Raw genomic sequence first — 25,293 nt, 5'->3', positions numbered from 1 at the left:
CTGAATCTGTGTGGTACAGACTGCTACCAAGTGGGTTTACTGCCAAACACCTGTAGTCCAAAATCTTTTGCAGTGGTCCCTAAGGGAACTGCACAGGTTTCTGCCTAACAATGCGCCCTGCAAGTCACAGAAATTCCACATGAAAACGCTACAGGATGTAATCCCACGGCTAAAGCGGGGAGACTACATGGCAATCTTGGATATGAAAGATGCATACTTTCATATTTCAATGTTCCAAGCGCACAGAAGATTCTTGCGTTCCACAATAGCGAACCAGCACTACCAATGCAAGGTGCTACCCTTCGGCATAGCCTCCGCTCCAAGAGTATTTACCAATGGTACTGGCGGTAGTAGCAGCGAATCTACGCAGGGAGTCAACCCCAGTGTACCTTTACCTGGACGACTGGCTGATAACCCACAAATTTGAAAGCAAAATACCCAAGACAATCAATCTGCTTTTTCAATTGGTTTCTCAATCAATGAGAACAAAAATCAAGCCTTGTACCAAACAGTTCCTAGGAGCTGTCATAAAAACAGAAGAGGGTCTAGTCTTTGCAAACATACTGCTGCAAATACCTCAGTATCTAGCGGGTCACCAGATAACCATACGCAAAACAATGCCCTTGCTCGGGATGATGGCCTCATGCATTTACCTGGTCCCACACGCATGATTGCACATGCGCCGAATGCAAGAGTGGTTGGTGAAACAGTGGTCTCAGGCTAGCGCTCAGTGGGACATCTAGTGGTCACTTCGCCAACCCTAGTAAAAGCTTTATTCTGGCGGACAAAGGAGAACCTGTTAAAGGGAAAACCCTTTCACGACCCAGCAGTGCAAGCGGTTGTTACAACAGATGCATCACTCACCGGTCGGGGTGCCCATTACCTTCATCACACAGCGCATGGTCTGTGGACACAGATCCCAGCCCGAAATCACATCAACCTTCTGGAAATTCTAGCAGTGCTCAAGGCACTACAAGCAGCATTCCAAGCACACATGACAGATCAAACAGTACAAATACTCACAGACAGCAATACTGCTATTTTTTATATTAACAAGAAGGGGGGCACACACTCTCCAAGTCTGTCCAGGCTAGCAGAAGAAATCTGGAAGTGGGCACTCAAGCAGGGCATGTTCCTAACAACGCAACATGTTCCAGGGGAACTCTATTCTCTAGCAATCTCACTAAGCAGAGATCCTCTACCAGAAGAGGTAGAGTGACAACTCAACAAAGATATTGTAGACTGCATCTTCACACACTGGGGTTACCCACCTCTACACTTATTCGCAACGAGACAAAACACACAATGCCCAGACTCCGCATCCAGGTTTCCCCAACACGACTACAAGGGGACGCCCTGTGGATGAACTGGTCAGGGAAATTTGCCTACACTTTTCCCCCCAACTCCTCTAATGAGCAAAGTGGTGAACAATATGCACAAAGAACAAGTGACATTAATCCTAGTTGCTCCTATGTGGGTGAGACAACCTTGGTATCCACATCTGCAAGAACTGGCATTGTGCGACGCGATCAAACTCCTGTGCCCCTTCAACATGCTCACACAGCAGGAGACAACATTGCACCCTCAACTGCAGTCTGTTAACTTGGTAACTTTGCTCCTGAACTCAGAGTTTGCCCATTTAAATCTACCTTAAAGGTGTGTGGAAACCCTCAAGGAGGCACGTAAACCAAACACTAGACACTGTTACTTTAACAAGTGGAAAAGATTTGTTTTGTGGTGCCAGACAAAACAAATTAGCCCAATAGAATGTACTCCATCTCACATTCTTCATTACATGCGTCACTTTACATGCTTCACTTATTAGACTCAGGGCTAGTATTTAACTCAAAGTCCACCTAGTGGCTCCATCCATTTACACCACTTTTCAGAGCAAGGTGTCCTGGTGCAAAATCCCAGTCATTAAGGCATTCATGGAGGGAGTAAAGAGACTCCACACCCCCATTTCAATCTCGCCGCCAGGGTGGGACCTAAATGTAGTATTTGCAAAACTCATGGGACACCACTTTGAGCCTATGCATAAGTCCAGCCTGAAACGCCTCACTTATAAAACGGCTTTTCTGGTGGATATCACATTCATAAGGAGAGTCAGTGAATTGCAAGCTTTGTCAGTGCAAATTACTTTTTTATTCACAAAGACAAATTGGTTTTAAGAACGCACCCTAGGTTTTCACCTAAGTTGATTTCAATGTTCCATGTCAATCAAGCCATCGAACTACCAGCTTTCTTCCAAAATCCATCAAGCTCAGCTGAGAAAACACTCCATACACTAGATGTAAACAAGACCAGACCAGACCACTAAGAAAAACAGATCAACTGTTTGTCTCCATAGCTCCAGGCAGGGTAGGAGACCATGTTTCCAAGAACGCCACCTCCAGATGGATAGTCAGATACATACAGCTCTGCTACTCTGTCAAATAAAACACTGCCTTTCACACCAAGAGCTGACTCCACCAGAGGTACAGGAGCTACCTTGGCCTTTGTTGCAAACGTTCCGCTGGATGCCATTTGCAAAGCAGCTACATGGAGCTCTAGCCACACTTACTCAGCACTACTGCATTGACACTTACTCTAAAAGCAGATTCCCAGGTGGGACAAGTAATACTAAAACTTCTATTTGCCGCTGTACCTTCCTACAACCCACCAACTTCTCCAAACACTGCTCCCTAATATATGCATAGCATGTGATCTAAGCAGATTCCATAAGCCTCAGAAGGGATACATTACTCACCGTAATCGTATTTCTGATGCTTGTATCTGTCTAGATTCACATGCGCCTCCCCTTCGGCGTAGAAGGTCCATAAGGGTTTCTGGCCTTTTTCCGATACATAATCTGCTTCAGTACACTTGTACTCGGGCTACACTTCATGCAACCTCATGTCAGAAACAAAATAATCTGAGGGACCTCGACGCGTGAAGCAATATGGGTACCGTAGACTTCACACTAGGGATAGTATTACTGGCACTCCCTATCGACATCCCTTTTCGAGTTTTGAAAACAACTGTAATACACTGCAAGCAGCTTCTACTAGATGTCAGCCTATGCATAGCATGCAAATCTAATCCGATAAAAGGATCAGAAATACGATTACAGTGAGTAATGTATCCCATATATAAACTGCAGTTAGCTATTTGTCTAAAGTTACTGGGCAGATAAACCCATTGAACATGATTATATAGCCCTGATAGGGAAGTGAGTTCATACTCACATCATGGTTGTTGGATCCAACTTTATATAACTGGGAGAGGCAACAACATTAGGCTATATGGTAGTTCATTAAGGAAGGAGTTTTCCTCTATGATTATGCAGGCAGACCTTGTACATATGGATAGCTGTGGGGATAGTAATATACTACAACGAGGATCTCCAGAACGGGATCTGTTAAATCAGTACATGACAAAAAGTAAACTGTCAGCAAGTGTTGGGACAGTTTTTCTGAGGTTCAACTAAGGGCTTAGCAAAATCATTCAACGGAGACAGAACAAGACTTCACTCTTAGTATAAGGCTGTACCACCTGAGTATATGGTAGCATGGACAGAGCTCCCAGGATTATCTTAGGAGGGAGAGAGGGCTGTAGAATCACTACAAAGAAATTGTATTAAATTATGGTCCAAAAAAAAACACTGAAACACTATAGACCTCATTTCGAGTCTGGCGGCAAGCTGCCGGTATCACCGTCAGGCTTACCGCCAGACTCGAAATGACGCCACTTGAAACACGTGTTGGCACCTCAGTAACATTAAAAACAATGGCACAATGCAAGATCCAAGTTGTAGTGATTTATTTTTTCAATAAAATTTTATTGTCATTTCCATATTTAAACCAAACAAGGAACAAAAGAACCCCAACTCTCCCCCTCCCTTCAATTCCCCACCCAACCCAGGGTTCGAGAATAGTCCAGTGCTACAGCGCTTCTCAGTTGGTCAGCTCCCGCCACCTTCCCCCTCGTGAACTCATAGGATGGACTGATCAAAATGGGTAAGCCCCTTTAAGAGTCTGTTTCACCGGGGGAGTCTGTTATTATGCCCAAGAGTCTCATGCTCCGGGGGGAACCAGCGCTGCCTTGGACCATCGACCAGATACGCCAATAGGGAAGCCCAGTCTGACCTGCATCCCAGATGCTCCCCCTGAATTGAGTATGTGAGCCACGCAAGTGTCAATAAGTTCTATATCTTTGCCACCCATTCAAGGTCCTGTGGTGGATCCTTTCATTTCTATCAGCGAGTGTTAGGCAGAATCCTGTGCAGTGCCCTTAGGGACCACTACACACAATTAAGACCACAGGTGGCAATACAAGTTTTACTTTTGGTACAAGCCTGTACTACTAAGTTATAGTGGTAGCAGTAGCAGAGCAGCCAGGCTTATCTCAAGAGTATATGAGCAGTAGCAGAGATTACACAAAGGGACCACAATTACTGTGGCTCAAGTACATTTATTTTTAAACCATCAGTTATAAACACAACACTTCTATTAAACTTTAAACAAAACCACACGTTAAATATACTACAACTAACCAATTCACTTTGTACAGTATGTCTCAAGGTAAGCACCCTGTGTTTGAATGAACCGGTGTTATGAACAAAACACGATACCATGGATACGGTTGCGATCACTTTTTGACAGTTCGGTCTACTCAAACGCGTATCCGTGACATTAAATGCTACCGGGGCAAAAACACAATTAGCACCTGAGATACCCAGAGGGAGTTGGAGGCAAAAATCACAGGCAATATTTAGGTTAGGCAGACAGCATCGAGAAACACTCAGAAACAGGAGTTCAAAAGTCAACGGGTCGGATCCAGGGTTAAGTGAAACCAGAGACCTGTTGCCGAAGATCACACCGTTAGACAGTTCACGATTCAGCGTAGCCCAAAAGTACTTTGATATTGTCAATGTTCGGAAGCAAAAGTTATAAGAAGGAGGGAAGACCAGGGCGAGCCCCGAGGATGAAGAAAAGGGGGGTTCACCTAGTTTCCTCGAGTAGGGCACAGTACCTTATTCCAATGAGGCACCTGGTGCCCTGGCAGTTGTTCCTGGTTTTCCACAGACCCACGATTCCTGGAGCTTTGTTGGGAAGGAGGACGTCTGAAGGGGGTCTGCACCACACAGGGATGAAGCCGGCTGCAGCAACAACAAATAAAAGGTGCGCTCCTTAAAAACAGGAGAGACTCGGCAGGCAGCTTTCCGGACCACTACAGCAGTGTGCAGCGATTTCGACCACGGCGGAGATCTCTGGCTGAAGAAGATGAGCTGGGTATCCCGGCCAGGCTCAAGGGAAGAAGACTCCGGACTGGATCTCCTCTTAGTCGAAGGGTAGATAGCTCAGGACTGCAGCAGGGCTTCACCGGGACGGGGTAGTTGCAGCAGCCGTCTTTCTCTCCGCTTCTCTTCAGTTCCTTGTAGTTCCAGAGGAGACTCTGACTTCTAGCCCAAGAGACCTGCCTTTTATGCGCAAAACCTCCATTCACACAGCCTGGCTGTCAATCACGCAGCAAGGGGGTTGTCCAGCCGGGACAACCACCTCAGCCAATCATGGCAAAGTGCGACTTGGGTCCTAGGATACCATATGCTGGGGTGACTACACCCCTCCCTCACATTCAGCCCACCTAGACACCCAGGCGCCTTGAGGAGGGCTTCTCTGCAGAAGCCCGCCAAAAGACGGTGAACAAAGAAGGCAAACCTAGTTTGCCGCCCAAAGTAAAACACAAGAAGGACTTTAACAAAAAGAAATGGCGAATAAACCCAACCGGAGCCAAAAGAATGATGATTTGGTCAAGCGGGTTTATGTTCGAGGCTAATATAATAGCCAAGAACAGTACCACGTTTATCTAATATAATCGCGGTAGAAAAGTTAGGGTAGATACCACTGCCACCAGCCAAGTCTAAAAGTTAAAAGAGCGAAACAATGCTCAGGGAGGTACAGACAGAAAAGGGGTACAGATTAGCCCTTTTCAGTACTCCATGTAAGATGGGGTGTACTGGGTCTGTGGTAAAAATGACTATGTAAAGTAAATGGCAACTTAACCTTTCTCTGGGGGACAGTAGTCAGCCCCAGCGAAATGAAGTCAGAGGAAAGTCTTAAAGACAACCCTGGGTTACTATACTGAGGGTGCGGTGTAACCCATACAAGAACAGGGGCACTTGGAGTGGTGTGCTCCAGTGCCCAAGATCACACAATGAGTAACAACACATACACCAAAACACATGTAAGAGTGGAAAAAGGATGTACACTCTTACCAGGTCGAAACAATAATCTCCAGAAATCCAGCAAAGCTGCTGGGGGACTCACTAGGTGAGGGAAATTAGCCCTAGAAGGAGAATTCTCCCTAACAGCGAGCTACTACATAGAGCTAAGTTGTTGAATTTTTTAAATATAAACATGACAAACGCAATTGAAGTCTTCGGTAATATGTAAATCTTGTGCACAGCACCAACTCCGTCAGAATCTCCAACCCCTCTGCAATGACTAAGGTGATGTTTTATTGCACTTAAAGGAATCTACACTATTTAAATGCAGTTACTGATTCTGTTAGAGATCTCCAAACTAAAAACTTCTTTTACTTACTTTTTGTAGACACATGAAGCATGAGGTATGAAGAACAACTGTTACCAATTTAAGATGTAACGCTCCCGAGGAAGGGATCTAGATCCCGAAACGTGTAGAGCTCATTATATTGTTTATTACTACTGTATATTACTGTGTTGTAAATTACGAATTACATTCTGGCACGTTCCAGTAAAACCTAAAAAAGTTGTTTGACCCAGGTTTCTGTACATCAGACAAAAATAAGTAATAGTTTCCCAACTGCATACCAGAAAGCAAGAACTGAACCAGCCATTCCCCACTCACCCAACTACCAGTAAACAGCAAGGTGTACTGCAAATGCATTTAAGGGTAAAGAAAAGTACAAATAAAAAACCATAGGGCTTTACACACGTTGTGGTGAGTCAGCAACCGCCAGAGACTAAAGGCCTGAACACCAGGAGAGGTTATTTGCATGCATGGAATGTTCTAAATAAGTACTAACAGTGAGTTGAATGAACTCCTTACTGTGTATAATCCACATAGTTGAATCCCTGCGTACCACCTTTACAATAAACATAGCCTGATGGTGTGCATAAGGCATTAGCCGAGAACTGTCCCCTGAAGTTGGTATGAGCACAGAATTTCCCAGTTTCAAAGCCATATGGCCACAAAGGCTGGAAATATTTCCACCTTCCATAAACAAACCATGACCCCTTAGACCTAACCGTTCAGGAAGGTAGCAGCTTCAAGAGAGAACCTTAGTAGCTGATGATCACACCCATCACCTGCACATTAATATTACATATTGGTCCTACCATATGCAAAAGTGCTGTTTGGTACTGTAAGGGTACAGAAGTAAGGCTTGGACACAATGGTGGCATGTTTTTGGATATAAACTTTTATTTATTGATAAAAGGGTAGAAAAATGCCTCTGTCCCTAAACCTAAGAGGGGTTTCCCTACCTCAAAGCAAACTAGTGAAATTGTTTGGAAGTCCAAAACTAAATTGTCTGTCACTGTCGTGTCACAAACCTACCTCTGTCCCCAACGCGAATAATCTAAAGTAACTGTTCTAGGAGGATCTCTTCCCAAAGTAAAAATGTTTTTTTGTGTTTTCAACCAACAGAATGGTTCCCAGTTTCTCGGGTAATAAAGTGATGCAAAGGAACGTTCCTATAGGTTTCTAATGCTAGGGTGTATGCTTCTTTCCCCCAGACTACTACTTCTCTTATGTTCATTACCTTTTGGCTTTTGGTTCCCTTTTCTCTCCAATAAAATGTCTTGGTGCAACTCACAAAATAATGCGTCTTAACTTTTGTCTTTCTTTATCCAACACACTTGGTACAGTTTGCTGTCAGTTTGAGGGTTCTTTACCCTCTTGTTTTGAACCTCTCATATGGGTGCAAGTCCCAGACTCACAATTGTCTCTAATATCCGCTTGGTTCCCTCTCTTGCCAAACATAACTTTTCTGGCTTTTCTTTATTAATATTCAGGGTCCCAGACCCTCTTATCTTCGACCTTTGGTTTGGGTGAGGGTGCCAGACTCGCACGGCTGTGCTGCCTCCACTTGGTTCACTCTCCTGCCACGTGTACAAGACACTCAGGGTCTCAGCTCTTGTTCCGGCTTTGAATCACTTTCCCAGAACTCCTGTACTTCCCGGACACCCTGCGTACCAGTTTCTTTCCTTCTACAGGTCTAAGCGGTTCCTGGGCAGCTGCATCCTTCTGTAAGGCTCCGGCAGTGGCTTTGCAATCTCACAATGCCTCCCGGCTGCACATTCTTCTTCCATACTTCGCCAGCGCTCGGGAAGCCTGGAGGATTCTCTTCCCTTCTTCCCAGTACGACGACTCCTGTTGCACATGATAGCTGCTTTTCTGCATGGTTCCCGCTGTTCTCTCGTCGGCTCCTGAGCTGATCTACTTTGGAACTCCTGCATAGGATAGTTGTACTTCATCGGGCCAATCACCTGTGGTAAGAAGCTAGACCACTCACTCTGCTTCTCCAAGGTAATCCTCGGCCTCCCAGTGATCATCATCTTCCCAGTAGCAGTTTCCACCTTATGTTTGAAACACTTGCATCTTTTGGTCTGTCAGTCTTGTGATATTTGATGGTTTGACTGATTTGGCAACACAATACATTAACCCTATCTAGAGAGGGGGAAGGAGAATTTAAGGGGTGTCATAACGCATTCTCTGAAAATTGGTTGTCCTCAATCCCATAGAGGGATTCTTTCCACATGTGATCCTCCGTCGGTGCACCACCCCCACGCGGACTATTGTACTGTGCTCGCTCTGCCCTGACCCCATGAGAAAGGTCTCCCCCTAGGGGAGAAAGGATGACATCCTCAGATTCGTCACAGTACACAAATAGTCATGTTTACCTCAGGTCATACGAACTTCATGGCAGCACTGTTAGGCAGGAGGGAGCAGGGCAAGGGTGCAGGTTCCAGCCGGTGCTCTCCGCACCACGCCTCAACCTGATTTCGCCATGCACAACGCATAGCAGGAAAACATATCCACAGTGGCATCTAGGCCATAACAGCATAGTGTCTACCAGCACGCCCATCACACAAAGCCAGGGCACTCATCTCCATGTCCGTCACTAATCAGTGAACAGGAAATTCTGGAGTGGCCAGGGCGGACGTGCCACTGCTCTCTTCTCCAAATAACGTTTAACGGGAGACAGAGCTAGTGGGAGCAATTACCCTTCCATTAAAAACAACTGCAACACAAGTCATTATGTTGCTGGCTAACATAGCCTTGACCCCAGTTGCCCACTCTACCATCAAGGAAAGACATGCCACACGCCAAACTAATACAGCCTTAAAGCCAAACACACCACAAAAGAAAAAACAAAACAAAGTGCATGAAAAAAAGTTGTATAAGGATTACTTGGAAATGTACATCTGAGGATAAGCAGTTAAAAGGTAGTAGGGTGACAAAACAGACAAGCTTAGGGGACGTGAGGTTCAATAGTATGGTGATTAAGTAGTTTGATAAAAAATACTTTAGAAATTGCTTTACTTTGGTGTTGTCCAGCAATGCATGTGTTTGCCCATCAACTACCACATTTAAGATGGCAAGATAAGCAATGTAGCATTCAAAACCCTTTTCACTTGAAGCCGTGAGGTGTTTCCTTCGGTCTACCACTGACTTGCTGAGATTGTTAAAAAAACCTTTACACCTGGGATCACCCCATGTAACATCCTTTAAATCTCTAGCCTTCTTTAGGATTATTTCCTTTACAGGTAATTTCAGAAACATTACAGGCTCTTGGGCGCTGACCAGCTGCTGGCATGGAGGCAAGGGTATAGTGCATGCTCTCAATTCCATGTATTTTTCCAGGCACTAGTTTGAGGATCTCGGGTAGAGTTTTTTGGAGGAATTATATAGCGCCATCTCTCATAACCCCCTCCAAGAAGCCTGTCACTTTCAAATGACTGTGACTTCAGCACCTTTCCTGCTCAATTATCCTTTTCTTGGCTGGACGTTGTTGGAAAGTGAGTGAGGCCACAGATTTCTTAACAGTTCCCTGTTCAATCTTCGACACTTGAGAATATAATCTCCAGGCTGTGGGATTTTTAACCATCTCTCTGGTACTGTTTTTATTTCCGTTATACTATCTCTGGACTCACTGATTGATATCTGCCCACTGTCCATAATCATCATCAGCCAGTCTTGAAGGGCCAGGCGTTCCTCGCCATCTGCTTCTCCCTTTGTCCTTTTTGCTGGGTGGGTCTGCTGTTCACTCAATCAGGGCATCCAATCACTCAGGGCATCCAATCACTGTATTGACACTTACCTCCATAGAATACATAAGGAGAGGGTATGAGGTGGACAGTTATGCTGATGATTCCACTGCTCCAAATTCTAGACTCTCCTAATCTAAATATTGTTAATTCTCACCTGGGAAAGACAGATTATCCAATCACAATCTGTTTTTCGCGGGCGCAATTCTGTAATCACTGCCCACACCATAAAATGGAAAAGGCACTTGATCCCTTTTCAAATGGCAGGGACAATTTTTGTATGCCCAACGTCATCCAAAAAGAGACGGTCCTTTTTCCATTTTAATGGCGGGAACCATTTTTTTCATTTCCTCAGGAGATGGGCTTTCGCACTCTGCGCTGAGCTCATCTCCTGATGAAAACGTGAACAAAAAAAATACATTTGCTCCCCGGTTGAATCACAAGGTGCGAATGGCTTTCACCCGCGTGGCATGGGTGTGGACATGGCCGGTAGCGGCCCACAGCCTGAGCCAAGGCCCTAGAGGCCTACTATGGCTGGGTCTGGCAGGCGAAGGGCAGATTTGGCCAGTAACCGCCTAGGAGGGAGAAAGCCATATTAGCTCTTTTGAATGAATTTCTGAAGATTTGTATTGATTCCTCAGCTTTCTTATGAATGCACAATAAAAAAGTAATATCAAACTTGTAGTGGGATTTGTTTTACAAGTCCTTGGTTTTAGGTGGAGAACTAAAACTATCTGTATTTGTCATTTTGTGTCAAAATGTAATCATATTCTCACCTTCTTCTTTTTGGGCAGTCCTTCATATAATGGCCAATCTTTCCACAAAGTCGACAGCATCTATCATTTGGTGCCAGCTCCCCATCTGTCAATACTTTTGAGTCAAAAAAGTAATCCTGCAAATGAAGCATCCCATTAATGTATTGCAAAACCTATTTACGTATGGGTACACTTATTTTTCTATCAAGCAGACTTCTTCGACTAAAAAAGCACTTGCCAAAGACACTAATCTCCTGTTCTGGGGTTATTATTTTTATTCAATTATAATACAATGCGAAAGTACAATACAAAGTGTATTCTAATACATCAGAAACTACAGTGCTATACTCCAATGTGTGCATTGTTTTCACACGTTTTACAAAGAAAATCTTAATTAGCTAGCTAAGATCTAAACATGTCATGTCTTTCCAGCGCTGAAATGGGAAGCACACTTGTTTACCTCTCCAGCTTTGCAGCGAAGGTCTTCACCACATCATTAATGCACAAACTACAGGGAAAAATGTGGTGACAAAGTGACAGGGAGGAGACAGGTGGAAAGGAAGGCGGAAGACAATGGAAGTGATGGGGAGGAAGGCTGGTGGTGCACAGGGGAAATGAAGGTGAGGGAACAGGGTGGAATATGAGGGATCCCCCTTCAAAAGAAGAGGATGGCAGAGGGGTGTGTGGTGACAGTGGCCCACCACAGTTTACGCTAAAGTGATGATGCAGGGGAGGAGCCCCATAAGACTATAGGTGTGGCAAGTGGAAACACGCTAAAGACCTGCACCATAAAGATGCAGGTCTGATAGACTGAGAAAAATAGAAATATTCCATAGGGCAGCGTTGTGGTTTTGCACTAAGCTGGGGGCACGTGTGGTCGTGACTGAGGAAAGCTGGTAGTCAACAGATGGACTTGATAAAAATCACTCAAGTTCTGCTGCAATCAGCAGTAACGAACATTCACTGATGCACCAGAACCGCCGACGCCACTTGGGTATGCAACATTTCTGCATCTTTCCGCCTGTGATTACATTTGGATAGAGCCCATTAAAACATTAATTATACCACCACTCAAACTACAAATGCATTGACATTATGCCTGTATGAACTATGAAAACTCTGAAGTCAAAGTAGAGATTCCGAATGATCAGATAACTTCTTTAGGACTACATGAAGAAACCTACATTAAGCTTCAATCCTCAAGTTGACAGAATAACTGGATAATATACAGAGCCACATTTCAAAACATAACCACAAGCAAATAATGTGCCATTTTTCATAATACAGTTGTAAAACTATATTACATGAAACATTATGAATCTACAAATACCTGCTCTCTCAAACCCCTGTTCACTTTCAACCTTGCAGACATGACCTTTTGTATAGCAATTTACTATGGACTACTTTTCATTTGGGAATATTTTGTTCCTCATTACTGGTTACGTCTGCTTGGGAGGCCCATATTTCCACTGATCCTCCTGAAGCTCACACCCTAAGACCTTAATCAGATGTCACCCACTGACCAGTTTCATGCCTGTTTTTCCCAACCTCGCCCACAATTTACTGAACATTTAGGGCAACCCATGCTTTTACGTATCAATCGAACAAAATGCATCGAACAAAGTGCATGAGGGGTGTTGCCAGCAACCAGACAGAGTGGATGCAAGCTCTTGTGGCTTTGCTGACTGGCTCCCCTCTGATCCCCTAAATAGTGATGAAACTATCCTGATCCAACCCACTAAATTACCCAGCTAGGTACAGATCCTGTCTACACTTGACAATGGCGCTTTTCTGCTGATTTCAAGGTGATTCAGATGCCTTGATACAACCAGTGGCTGGGAGTCAATGCAGGCTCAATAATGCAGCTCTGGGAGGCATAGTAGGTGCTTGCTTTGAACACTCATAGTGGAATAAGCACATCTATGTGGATTAGCTGTTTGGGGGCCGAGGTTTGCCGTCTCCACTGTTATCCTACTGATTTACCCCATTTTTTGTATTGGCAGATGTATGGATTGGTACAGAGACAAACAGATGTTTACATGAGTGCAAATGCGGGTCGTCTTTGGTCCCCAGGTGAAAAGAGATTAGTGTATAGTCCCCGAAAGAGAGAAGGCTGAAGTGTGTAAGGGCAGGCGAAGGCCCAGGTTGCCATTGTATGTACGTTAAAAGAACGTATACGAAAAGTTAGAATTGCAAAATAAGGAGGCCCACTCTGCCGCATTTTTCAATCCGAACTTTTCTTAGTTTTTTGTGTGTCCCCCCCCCATTGTTTCTTGTATGCGGGAGACACCACCACAGCCCCCAAAGCTAGAACTACTGGAGTAGGAGTACGGCTGACACCCCCAGCAACTAGGATACTTGGGGACTTTACACCCCCCCCCCCCTCTTTCCCTACACGAACACTTTCACACAGACAGCCCGCTCTGGGTGAAAATCCACACCCGAGCATTACACGTGACATGTCCCAATACTGTGGTCAGGCAGAGTCAGGCAATTATTGATAACGACTCACACCTGACTTCCATTAAGCTTCCCCAGACGGATAAAAGGCGGAGTGAGAGAGCACACACTGGGTGAGGCAAAGCACATGAAGGAATAGTGTTTTCCAGAGGGGAGAAAGGCGGCAAATCGAAAAGGGAATGCAAGAAGGCGGATAAACTTGACCTTTTCACTGAGAAACCATTACTTTCCAGAAACCTTCACATTGGAAAGCATAAAGCCAGGAAATGCATTGTGTGTCGAAAATACCCGGGTGGCGGCTGTTGCGTGCATCAAGCATGGCTGCCTGAAGGGCTCCGGCTCGAACGAAAATCCTGCATTAAATAAATCCTTCCAGTGCCGTTCCAGACGCTGTAAGAAGGAAGATTCCTGTGGCGGAGGGCCTCCTGGACAGACCCTGCGAAACGTGTGCACATACGTGAAGATATCACCGAGCTACCCTGCCTGAAACGCTTTGGCGGCTGAGAGAAATCGGCATAGCCGCCCAGCAGCTCCACGGGATATCCACTGTGTGCCGGAGGTGCAGCTGGAGAGAACAGGCCACAGTGGGGGAGGGGCGTCACAGTGACTGCTATACCGCAGGGCCCGGGAAAGAAAAAAGGGGAAAAAAAACGAAGTGCGATCGCCCCCAGCCTGGTGCGCTATGCAGCCGCCGGAGGACGGCGCGGATGACCAAGGCCAGGTGGGCAGAGGGGGAGAGAAGCGGGAAGCCGGCAGTGCCGCCGGAGGAGCTGGTCACTGCCTTCGCTGGAGTGCTACGAGCGACGCCGCGGCAGCCACCAGGGGACTGGCCCCTGCTCCCCCACATGAAGGCACACTGCCGGAGGCACGTCGGAGTGAAGTGGAGACACGCGGAGGGGGCGAACTCCCGCCCCTCACACCAAGTAAGCGGGCGAAGCGTGGAGGGAGCCCCCCCCCCCAACAATAAACACAAGGGCGGAAACTATACCCAACGTGGTGAGAGCCATAGGGAGAACTCCTTAAAGTGCGCCACAAGCCGGTACTGACACTACTGGCATTGGGGGGGGGGCGACTGGATATATATAAGGCCCTGGCTATATTACACATGAACTGTGGTGTGGATCACTGGGAGTGCCCCTGAGTGGACACCGTGGGCCAGTGCTGACACTGCTGAGGAGGCGTAGGGGGCTGCATCCCCTAATATATGGTAAAAAACATTGATTGGTTAACATTAAACCCCTGGTGTGGCGTGGCTACCGGTGCCCTAAGGACATCCTGAAATAGAGGGGGCAGGGCTGGACGGCCCCCACCGGGCTAAACTCCATTTGCCCCGGAATGTGCGGAGGAGCGCCCCGCTGAGAAACACATTGGGAAAAACATCCTGATCAGACTTTTAGGGTCCTCCTGGTAAAGACTTCAGCTCCATAGAAGAAACAAAAGAAGTGGGAAAACACCCTATGCAGGTAGAGGGTGCAAAAGAGAAAGCGTTTTCATACTTTTTGCTCTCTTTCCACTGAAAAATTACATGGTTGACTAATACGTGGGCGGACACAGTCCACTCTCAAGCCATACACCACAACACATGGGCCGCACAGAGAGGAAGGGCACAGGAGGGAAAAAGACTGGCCCAATGGACTCCTTCGCCAGCTCCCAACCACTGAGGGCGGCCGATGAGGCGCAACAGGCGTCCGACAGACAGGAAGAAGATCCCTTAGAGCGCCTAGCAACACTGGTCCAGAACGGATTTATGGCGGTCAATGCCAAACTGGATGACATAGTGGAAACGATTGAATCCCTGAAAGCTCGAGTGGAGAAGGAGAGCACGCGTATCACGGAAGTGGAGAATAGAACAAGCACGAACGAAGACACAATTTCGCAACATGGCCATTCGCAACTCCAAACAGAACTACGTAAAACCCAAAGTAAGTGCGAAGATTTAGAATCGAGATCTCGAAGGAATAACATCCGGATTGTTGGAGTTGCGGAAACCTTTTGCAAGGGCGACATGGAGCGACAAATGGAAAACCTTTTGAAAGATATCCTGGGAGCAGAATATTTGTCAGAGCATTTCCTCGTGGAGAGGGCCCACCGCACTCTGGCGCCACCGCCGAAGCCGGGGGCCCCACCTCGCACCATAATAGCACGCCTCCTCAACTACAGGGACAGGGATGCTATACTCAAGACTGTCCAGAGAGAAAGGCACTTTACATTTTGAGCAGAACAGAATTCACATATACCCAGATTTCTCCGCTGGTGTACAGGCACAGCGACGATCCTACAAATTGGTGAAAAAACAACTGCGGATGCGCAACGTACCGTATGCCCTCATCTTCCCCGCGAAGATGATAATCCAACATGGTGGTAGAGCCCACTTTTTTTTTCGAAAACCCCTCAGAAGCCATGGCATATGTGGAGGCCTCTATCCCGCTGCCTCCCAGAGATCGGGTAATTGATCAAAACGCTACACCACAGCCAGGAGAGGAGAGGCGAGGCGAGACTTAGCAGGCTGATAGAAGCAAACCATCTACTCACGGGGGGGCGTGGCTAACCGCCATGTAGAGTGGACGCGTCTTCGGTGAGCTCCGCTCGAAGGGTAATGATAAGCCGCTCTACGGGACACCGAAGCTTCATCCGAACCCGCTGAAACATCACACGAGCTGCTGAAGCCTGGGAGAGGTCCCGGAGCTCCCCACACACAAGGGTTGAAGCCCTAAAGACCTAAACGCGGCTGGCGAAAACCCACGTAACTCGAGGCCAAGATGGCGGCCTCCCCCTGCTGAGCCCGGGGAGAGGAGGAGTATCGGAGAGCGGTCGGGAGGAGTCCTGCCGGGCTCGAGACCAGCTCCGCTGGAAGCAGGTGCAGCGGAGGCGCTGCCTGGGCCGCTGGGGTGCGCCGTTGGCCCCGCAGCGGAGACCGGCGTAGATCAGGGACCAGACCGGACGCCGGTTGCCCTGCCCCCGCTCCTGGACTCGTCCCGCCGGGGGATCCATCGGCGCCGCCCGCCCTGCCGGGCCTGCGTCGTCGACCGGAGCGGCTGGAGGCACCCGCCGGCCCCGCGGCGGAGACCGGCGAGATCGGGGATCAGACCGGACCCGCCTGCTGAGGTGAGGGAAGAGAGAGGGAGACCAGTCTGGGTGCGGACGCCGGCTGCCCTACCCCGCTCCTGGACTCGACCCGCCATCGGCGCCGCTGCGGCCTGCGTGGCCCTGACACCCGGCGGCCCGCCCGGCGGCCCGAGGAGGGAGGTGGAGGCGCGCGGGCCGGCCGGAGGCCGTGAGTGGTCTGCCTGGGGACCCGTATGAGACCGCAATCGCTGCCTGGAAGAGAGGGGATCGATTGGAACAGAAACTCCATCCACCTGAGGTGAGCGGAACGGGGGCCCTCCCCGCGCGCCATAAACCAGCCATATACCAGCCCCTTCTAAGATACCCTCAACGCCAGACACTAGAGAAGGAGCCCCACCACACGCAGCGGAGTGCTGCCCAGCCGAGCTAAACCCCGCACCCCTCCCTGCGCAATACACCTATATCTCAGACGGCGCTAGCATTAAGGCGGATTGAAAGTGCCCCGGGGAGACTGGGGGAGCTGGCGACTGTCCCCCCGCGGTGCAGGACCATGCACCGCCCCATCCGGGAGCCGGGAGCAGGGGCGCACCAAACGCCTTCACATATTGAGACCTGGAGCTTTTGTCGTGGAACCCGTCCCGGCGCCTGAAGTTCACAGAACCGCAGGAATGTCTGGCCTGGATAGATCAACGGGAAGGGGAGCTAGGTCCAAGCAGCGACAGACCACCCTGGACGCTTATACAGCCAATGAACCCCCCGACCCCGGGTGTCCAGACACGGCAACGGCTAGTAAGGAAACAGGCCCCACCGTAGCGCCAACTGAACCCAGCAACACCCAACTCCTGGAGGCCATCACATTATTCCAGGCAACAATGGTGAACAAAATCGATGCTGTGGCCATAGATCTGGGCCTCCTACGCCAGGACGTCCGCTCCCTAGCGGGCAGGACCGAAGCACTTGAGACCCAGGTACGGGAAAACACTGAAGCGAAAACCCAGCTCCTGCACGACGTGGATGGCCTGCGGCAGAGGGTCAAGAACCTGGAGGACAGGGCAGAGGAGGCCGAAGGGAGGGCTCGCCGGAATAACATCCGACTGCTTGGCGTACCGGAGGGCATCGAGGGCCCAGACCCCACCAACTACATAGAGAACCTCCTGCTGCAGGAGATTGGAGCAGAGAAGCTATCGCAGGGTTTCTCCATCGAAAGGGCACATAGATCACTCGCTAAGAAACCTCCACCAGGCGGCCCACCTAGGCCTATGATAGCAAAAGTACTAAACTATAGAGACCGCGAGATCATTCTAGCATTCTCGCGCTCAGGGGGTCAGATCCTGAGGAACTCAGCCAAGATTGCGATCTACCCTGATTATACCTTTCAAGTACAGATGGACAGAGCTCAGTTCATGCATACTAAGGCCAGATTGAAAGCTGCCGGAGTGAAATACATGCTTTTGTACCCCTCTAGGCTAAAGGTGATATATAAAAATAGAACCCACCTGTTTGACACCCCGGCGCTGGCTCGGGACTGGATGGACGAGCAGCAATTACCGGACATTGAAGATAAAAGACGTAAGCCGCATTGAACCACCCTCCACGACTGCAGAGGAACGGTTCTTACCCCAAGTGCACAGCAACAATAAATCGAGCCCTATGAGCAGCTGATTGATCTTACTACGCGGAACACCGAAGCAACAGCTCCCTCAACCCCCAGGAGTTTTTCTTTCTTCATCAGGGTACATTTACCCGCCCGTAGGGCACCCGAAGACCATGCTTGGTCTCAAGGAGCGGAAACGGGACAGTCATGACGGGGATCGCCCCCGTTGGACCAGTTCTATGTTGGGGAAGTTGATCAGGGGGGAGGGAAACACAGGGAAGTTACACCCACGTTGGGACTTTTGAACAAGAAATACCGAGACCTCGGGATGACCTCACTAAAGACGCACCACTAACAGGACCCCGATTGAGACAGTGGGGGAACATTGGGCACAATTACGCTTATGGCTGAAACAATAAAAATAATGACGTGGAACGTCAGAGGCATGAACAGTTATGTGAAACAACGCCGGATTCACACATATATGCGACGCTGCAAGGTCGGAATTGCTATGCTCCAAGAGACACACCTAACGGAGGAGAAACTGAAGGCGCTAGCCAAAACATGGCGAGGGACCATGATCGGATCCACCTATTCCTCATACGCAAGAGGGGTCCTGATATGGATCGACCCGACCGTCCCCTTCAGGATAACGAGCACCAAGACGGACAACGAGGGTAGTGAACAGATACTGTGTGGAGGGGACTTTAACACCATCCTTGACATCACGTTAGACCGCTCCACTACCAAACATCGAAATCCCGCCAAGACAGCAGCAATGCTACAACAAATCCTATTACAATTGATAATGGTTGATGCCTGGAGATCGCTACATCCACATAAGAGACAATACTCGTTTTACTCCTTGGTGCACGACACAGAGTCTAGAATAGATTTTGGCTGGTTTCCGCATCCCTCATGCACCAGATCAATTACTGTGAGATACTTCCCCGCACCCCGTCAGACCACTCCCCCATCATAGTGGACATGATACTTGAAAATGTAAAACCCCCGACTAGAAGATGGAGGATGCCACCAGGCATTCTTAAGGACCCAGCGGTAGCTGACAAACTGCACATAGAGGTGGGAACACTTCCTTGACACCAACAGGGGGTCTGTTGATAGGAACGCAACACTTTGGGAAACCTTTAAGGTATGGGTGAGAGGGATACTAATCTCCAAGGCTACGTGTATGTTGAAATCAGTCAGGGCAGAACTGGCAGAGGTAGAGAAATGCTTAGGAGACCTAGAAGCGCGGTATACAGTTACTGTCATGCATGCTGGACGCTACGCTCGTAGAACAGCTAGACCGTTCTACTCCAAATGGAGGCTATTCGATACGTTACCGGGAAAACGACGTTTACACTTTTCACGTCGCTAACTTCACGTGACTTGCTTCGTCACGTGAACTACGGTATCACGTATTTAAGCAGCGTAGAAACTTCACTCGCTGCTTCTGATCGTCTCTATTGGCGTCGTGTAGCTGAACCTCTGATCTACAACCTGGTATATTCCTACAGCTACTTTTGGGCCTTCGATAGCGTGTGTTCCGCCACACGCTGATTCCTGGAGCTATCCCTTCGCGTGCTATTCCACACGCGCTCTTCGTCTGCAAGTGCGGCCGGCCCAGGCTGCGTGAATCCTGCCCGCGTGTAAAATCCACACGCGCTCTTTGTCTTCATACGCGGCTGGCCAAGGCTGCGTAAATCCTGCCCGCGTGTAACATCCACACGCGCTCTTCGTCTTCAAGTGCGGCCGGCCCAGGCTGCGTGAATCCTGCCCGCGTGTAAAGTCCACACGCGCTCTTTGTCTTCATACGCGGCTGGCCAAGGCTGCGTAAATCCTGCCCGCGTGTAACATCCACACGCGCTCTTCGTCTTCAAGTGCGGCCGGCCCAGGCTGCGTGAATCCTGCCCGCGTGTAAAGTCCACACGCGCTCTTTGTCTTCATACGCGGCTGGCCAAGGCTGCGTAAATCCTGTCCGCGTGTAACATCCACACGCGCTCTTCGTCTTCAAGTGCGGCTGGCCCAGGCTGCGTGAATCCTGCCCGCGTGTAAAATCCACACGCGCTCTTCGTCTTCGAGTGCGGCTGGCCAAGGCTGCGCGAACCCTGCCCGCGTGTAAATCCACACGCGCACGTTGTCTTCACACGCGGCTGGCCCAGGCTGCGCGATTCCTGCCCGCGTGTAAATCCACACGCTCACGTTGTCTTCAAACACTATTTTCTTCTAACTCCTGCATCTGTGGAATTAACAGAAGGATTGATCCCTAAGTGGGAAGGAAGCCTTTCAAGGATTATTGGAAGTGACTTTGAACTGAACTTTGAACGCTATCCTGTGGTGAATTCAACCCGTATCTAGCGTGAGCCTCGTTCCGTCCGGGATAAGTCTCCCTTACTAATTTTCCCTTCCCTGTCGTTTTGTTCTTCATTTCGAATCCATCAAGAGACTTCTGGATTGTTCTACCCAGAGATACAGGTCAGTGTGATCATTCCTGTCATTATCTAACTCATCATACTCAGGTTGGAGCAGTTATTCATGATACTTTAATTTGTCCTAGGCTGGATTACTATACCTTACCCACGCCCTTTCCAGTGATCCATCGCTCTGCCTGTTTTATCAGCCAGAGGGTTGTATCATTTGGAAGGTCTTTGTTGACTTCACGACTATCAAGTCGGGTGAACAGGGATCCGGAAGACCCTACCTCCTGTATCCTTTTGAATATTGTATCCTTTTCGGTTGATACTTTGGTGCATTCTGACAGAATCAGAAGCCATGGAGGGTACGGATCCTTTAACTGTTTTGACACAGTTGATCCACGATTTGAGAAACGAAATGGTTACTGCACAGGACATGTTACGGCACCGTATGGACGTTATGCAAGACGCCCTACATGGTAGTCCTCAGGGAACACAAGCGCCGATGGCTACCGCATCCGGATCTGGGACCACGGCACCCCCACAGGAGACTATTAACGTGGTTATGCCCACTCAGTTTCCCTTGGCCCCTCCAGAAAGGTTCACGGGTGATCCCAAAACCTACAGAACCTTTGTAAACCAGTGCCGACTCCATTTCCTTTGCCGTCCTACATCTTTTCCTGACCTAACCACAAAAGCAGCCTTCGTGCTTTCCCATTTAGGGGGCACGGCTGCTGCTTGGGCTAACCCTTTGTTGGAAACTAATAGCCCTTTGTTGTACGATTGTGACGATCTCTTGACTGCTATGAGTAAAGTCTTTGACATGCGTTACTCTACTCAAGCCACAGATTTGGAGTTGCTTAACTTACAACAAGGCAGCCAACCCCTTATGTCTTACGTCGCCCGGTTCAATCAACTGACGGCGGAAACCCAATGGCCTGACAGCAAGAAAACGGCTGTTTTTTACAAGGGTCTTTCTGAAGAACTGAAAGACGCCTTATCTACTGTTCCTGTGGTTCCTACGGGTTTCCCAGAGCTGCTTGATTTGGTTCTACAAATCGACGCCCGAAGGAATGCTCGAAAGGGAGAGAAAAAGCCCTTCATGCCAGTCTCGGGGCGGTCAGAGACACCAGCAGTCATCTCTAACGACCCTGAACCCATGCAAATAGGCGCCGTGAGAGGCCGATTGTCCAATACAGAACGGGAGAACCGAAGAAAAAACCACTTATGTATGTATTGTGGTTCTTCCGAGCATTTATTGGCAACATGTCCTAAAAAACCCGTCAAGCGTGCGGGAAACGCCAAAACTCGACATTAGCAGGAGTCCCTATGTCGAGTGTTTCATCGGACTCCAGTACCATTCCTAAACATGCACCTGTAATAGTTCAGGTGACGTTACATTGTGATGAGCGAGAAGTGGTTTCCAAGGCCATGGTTGATTCTGGCGCCACCAGCAATTATATAGACATCACCTATGCCAAGAACCGCTCCTTACCCCTAGTAAACAAAAAAAAACCCGAAACGGTGAATACCGTGGACGGATCTGTGTTAACTTCTGGTATGGTAACCCAGGAGACGGTACCTGTTCGGATGACGTTATCAAATAACCATTCAGAAGAAATCGTCTTCGATGTTATTGCTGCTCCGCAGTACGAGATCATACTTGGTCTTGCATGGTTAACCCTTCACAATCCTACTGTTGACTGGGTTTCGGGATCGCTCCAATATCCTTCGACTCATTGCAACGAACATTGCTTTACCAGTCAGGAGGTGTCAAATAAACAACACTTATTGGCCTCTGTGGTGGAGGATTCTGCTATCAGCGTTGTACATCAATGCGACAATATCATACCATGCGAATACGCTGATTATGCTGATGTCTTTGATAAAGGCCAGGCAGAACAATTACCTCCTCATCGACAGTACGACTGTCCTATCGAACTGATTCCGGGTGCCAAAATTCCTACAGGCCGTGTTTATTCTTTAACACCTAAAGAAGATGTCGTGTTAAAGGAATACATTGACAAGGCGCTAGCCATGGGCTTTATACGACCCTCGCAATCTCCTGCTGCATCTCCTCTATTCTTTGTTCCTAAGAAAGAGGGAGACCTCAGACCCTGCATTGATTACAGGGCACTTAATGATATCACCATCAAAAACCAATACCCCTTACCGCTAATAAACGTGCTGTTGGATCAGTTAGGCACTTCCAGCTACTTCACCAAACTGGACTTGCGAGGTGCATACAATTTGGTTCGCATTCGTGAAGGCGACGAATGGAAGACCGCTTTTAAGACACGGTATGGTCTTTACGAATATTCGGTGATGCCTTTTGGTCTGTGCAATGCTCCCGCCACATTTCAATTCTTCATGAATGATATATTCAGAGATATCATGGACCGATTTGTGGTTGTCTATCTGGACGACATTTTGATTTACTCCTCATCTCTATCGGAACACGTCAGACATGTTTCTACAGTCCTACAAAGACTTAGGGAGAACCACCTCTATGTGAAAGCCGAAAAATGTGTCTTCCATTCGCAGGAAGTGGAATTCCTTGGTTACGACATTACCAATCTAGGTGCTCGAATGAGTCGTTCCAAGGTAAAGGCCGTCCTGAATTGGCCGATTCCACATAACGTCAAATCGCTACAGTCTTTCTTGGGCTTTGCGAATTTCTATCGCAGATTCATCCATTCCTTTTTCAAAACAGTAGCTCCTTTGACGGCTTTAACTAGCTCCAAAGTGCCTTTCTGTTGGAACCAACATGCCCAAGCAGCATTTGAAAAACTGAAGGAAGCATTTACCACTGCACCCGTGCTTCAACATCCGGATCCTGATCGCCAGTTTGTCGTTGAAGCGGATGCATCCAGTGTCGCTATTGGCGCCGTGCTCTCACAAGTCTGCACAGAAACCAAGGAGGAACACCCAGTGGCTTTCTTCTCTCGTAAACTCACCTCATATGAACGGAACTACACCGTTACTGAACGGGAACTACTGGCTATCAAAGATGCCTTCCGAGAATGGCGTCATCATCTTCTTGGGGCCAAACAACAGGTGTTGGTGTACTCTGACCATAGAAATCTCCAAGCATTCAAATCCATGAAATGCCTTACGGCCCGTCAGGCCAGATGGCATGTCTTTTTTGCCCAATACGATTTCCAGGTCACTTATCGTCCTGCCCGAGAACATGTTAAGTCGGACGCTTTGTCCCGTATGAGTAAAGAGGCGCAGGAAGAAAAACAAGTACAGATCCAGCTGTTGGCAGATCATGTGATTTGTGGGTGTTCGGTTCAACCATCCTTAAAAACCGAAATACAAGAGTGGGTAAAAAATAACCCACAAGTAGTCCAGGATATGAATCTAGACGTGCATAACGGTTTACCATTCACACAGGGGGTGCTTTATCTATCAACTCCTTCAATGCGGGATAAAGCCCTCAAATGGAATCATGATTCCTTGATTGCAGCCCATCCTGGACAGAAGAAAACACTGGACCTGCTCAAAAGGTGGTGCTGGTGGCCATCCATGGCAAAAGACGTTATAAACTACGTGTCTTCTTGCTCTGTATGTATCCAATGTAAAAATACTCCTGGTAAACCAGTGGGCTTACTCCAATCCCTGCCTGTCCCTACCAAACCATGGGACATGATATCTATGGACTTTGTGGTGGAACTCCCCCCAAATCAAGGATATGATACCCTATGGGTCGTAGTGGATTATTTCACTAAATTGGCCCTATTTATACCTTGTATTGGTTTACCAACTGCTACTGTTCTGGCTGATCTATTCATCCAACATATATTCCGTTTCTTTGGTCTACCATCAGTAATCATTACTGACAGGGGCTCGCAGTTTGCGTCACGCTTTTGGAGAGCCTTAACATCTGCATTACTAATTGATGATAGAATGTCCAGCGCTTATCATCCTCAAACCGACGGACAGACCGAAAGGGTCAATTGTACTATGGAACAATATCTGCGGTGTCTGTGTTTGCAATACCAATCGGATTGGCTCACGGTACTGCCGGCGGCTGAATTCGCCTATAACAACTCTTATCATAGTGCCATAGGCACTTCACCGTTCTATGCTCTCTATGGACAACACCCCCGATCAATACCTCTAGATTCCGGTCTATCCCTGGACACGCCTGCCGCAGGCCGTACGCTTCGTGATCTGAAGAGATTACAAAGAAGGGTGAAGCAGCATTTGGAGCAGGCCAAACGACGTGACAAGTTCTATGCCGATGCTCATAGGGTGTCCGCACCTGTCTATAAGGCTGGGATGAAAGTCTGGCTATCCACTAAGAACTTAAGAATTCCGGGCAAGAAGAAGTTGTTGCCTAGATTCATCGGTCCGTATGTTGTGCTCCATGTTCTTAATCCTGCTGCTGTACGTCTGGCTTTGCCACAACGATGGCGGGTGCATCCTGTATTCCACGTCTCGCTCATCAAGCCTTTCTCTGACACTACTAGACTGCCGGTACGGCCTGTGGCTATTTCTGTGCGGGGGTCTGATGAATACGAGGTACAAGACATACTGGATATGAAACTCCGTTCTGGTAGACCATTTTATCTGGTGGACTGGAAGGGCTATGGACCCGAAGATAGGTCTTGGGAACCTCTTTCCAACATTCATGCTCCTGCTTTATTGAAGCGCTTCCACACAAGAAGGGGAGAGGTTGTCCCTTTGGGGGATGGCACTGTC

General features: G+C 48.2%; 1 protein-coding gene across 7 annotated transcripts in view; it reads right to left on the bottom strand.

Annotated features, from left to right (window-relative positions):
- Positions 1-25,293, bottom strand: part of TUT4 (terminal uridylyl transferase 4) — a 2,154,442-nt gene that overhangs the window by 522,665 nt on the left and 1,606,484 nt on the right. For all 7 annotated transcript variants that reach the window (XR_011291019.1, XM_069642184.1, XM_069642186.1 and 4 more), the window contains exon 26: positions 11,071-11,186. Coding sequence is in view for 6 of the 7 variants with exons in the window: in XM_069642184.1 (XP_069498285.1) it covers positions 11,071-11,186 (116 nt within the window). In the remaining variant the exon portion in view is untranslated. The remainder of the gene's footprint in view (positions 1-11,070; positions 11,187-25,293) is intronic.

This window comes from Ambystoma mexicanum, chromosome 1q, assembly GCF_040938575.1.
Source record: "Ambystoma mexicanum isolate Mex_15411 chromosome 1q, UKY_AmexF1_1, whole genome shotgun sequence".
NCBI lineage: Eukaryota > Metazoa > Chordata > Amphibia > Caudata > Ambystomatidae > Ambystoma > Ambystoma mexicanum.
Note: the sequence above shows the minus strand (reverse complement) of the source record. Positions and strands in the feature narration are given on the sequence as shown.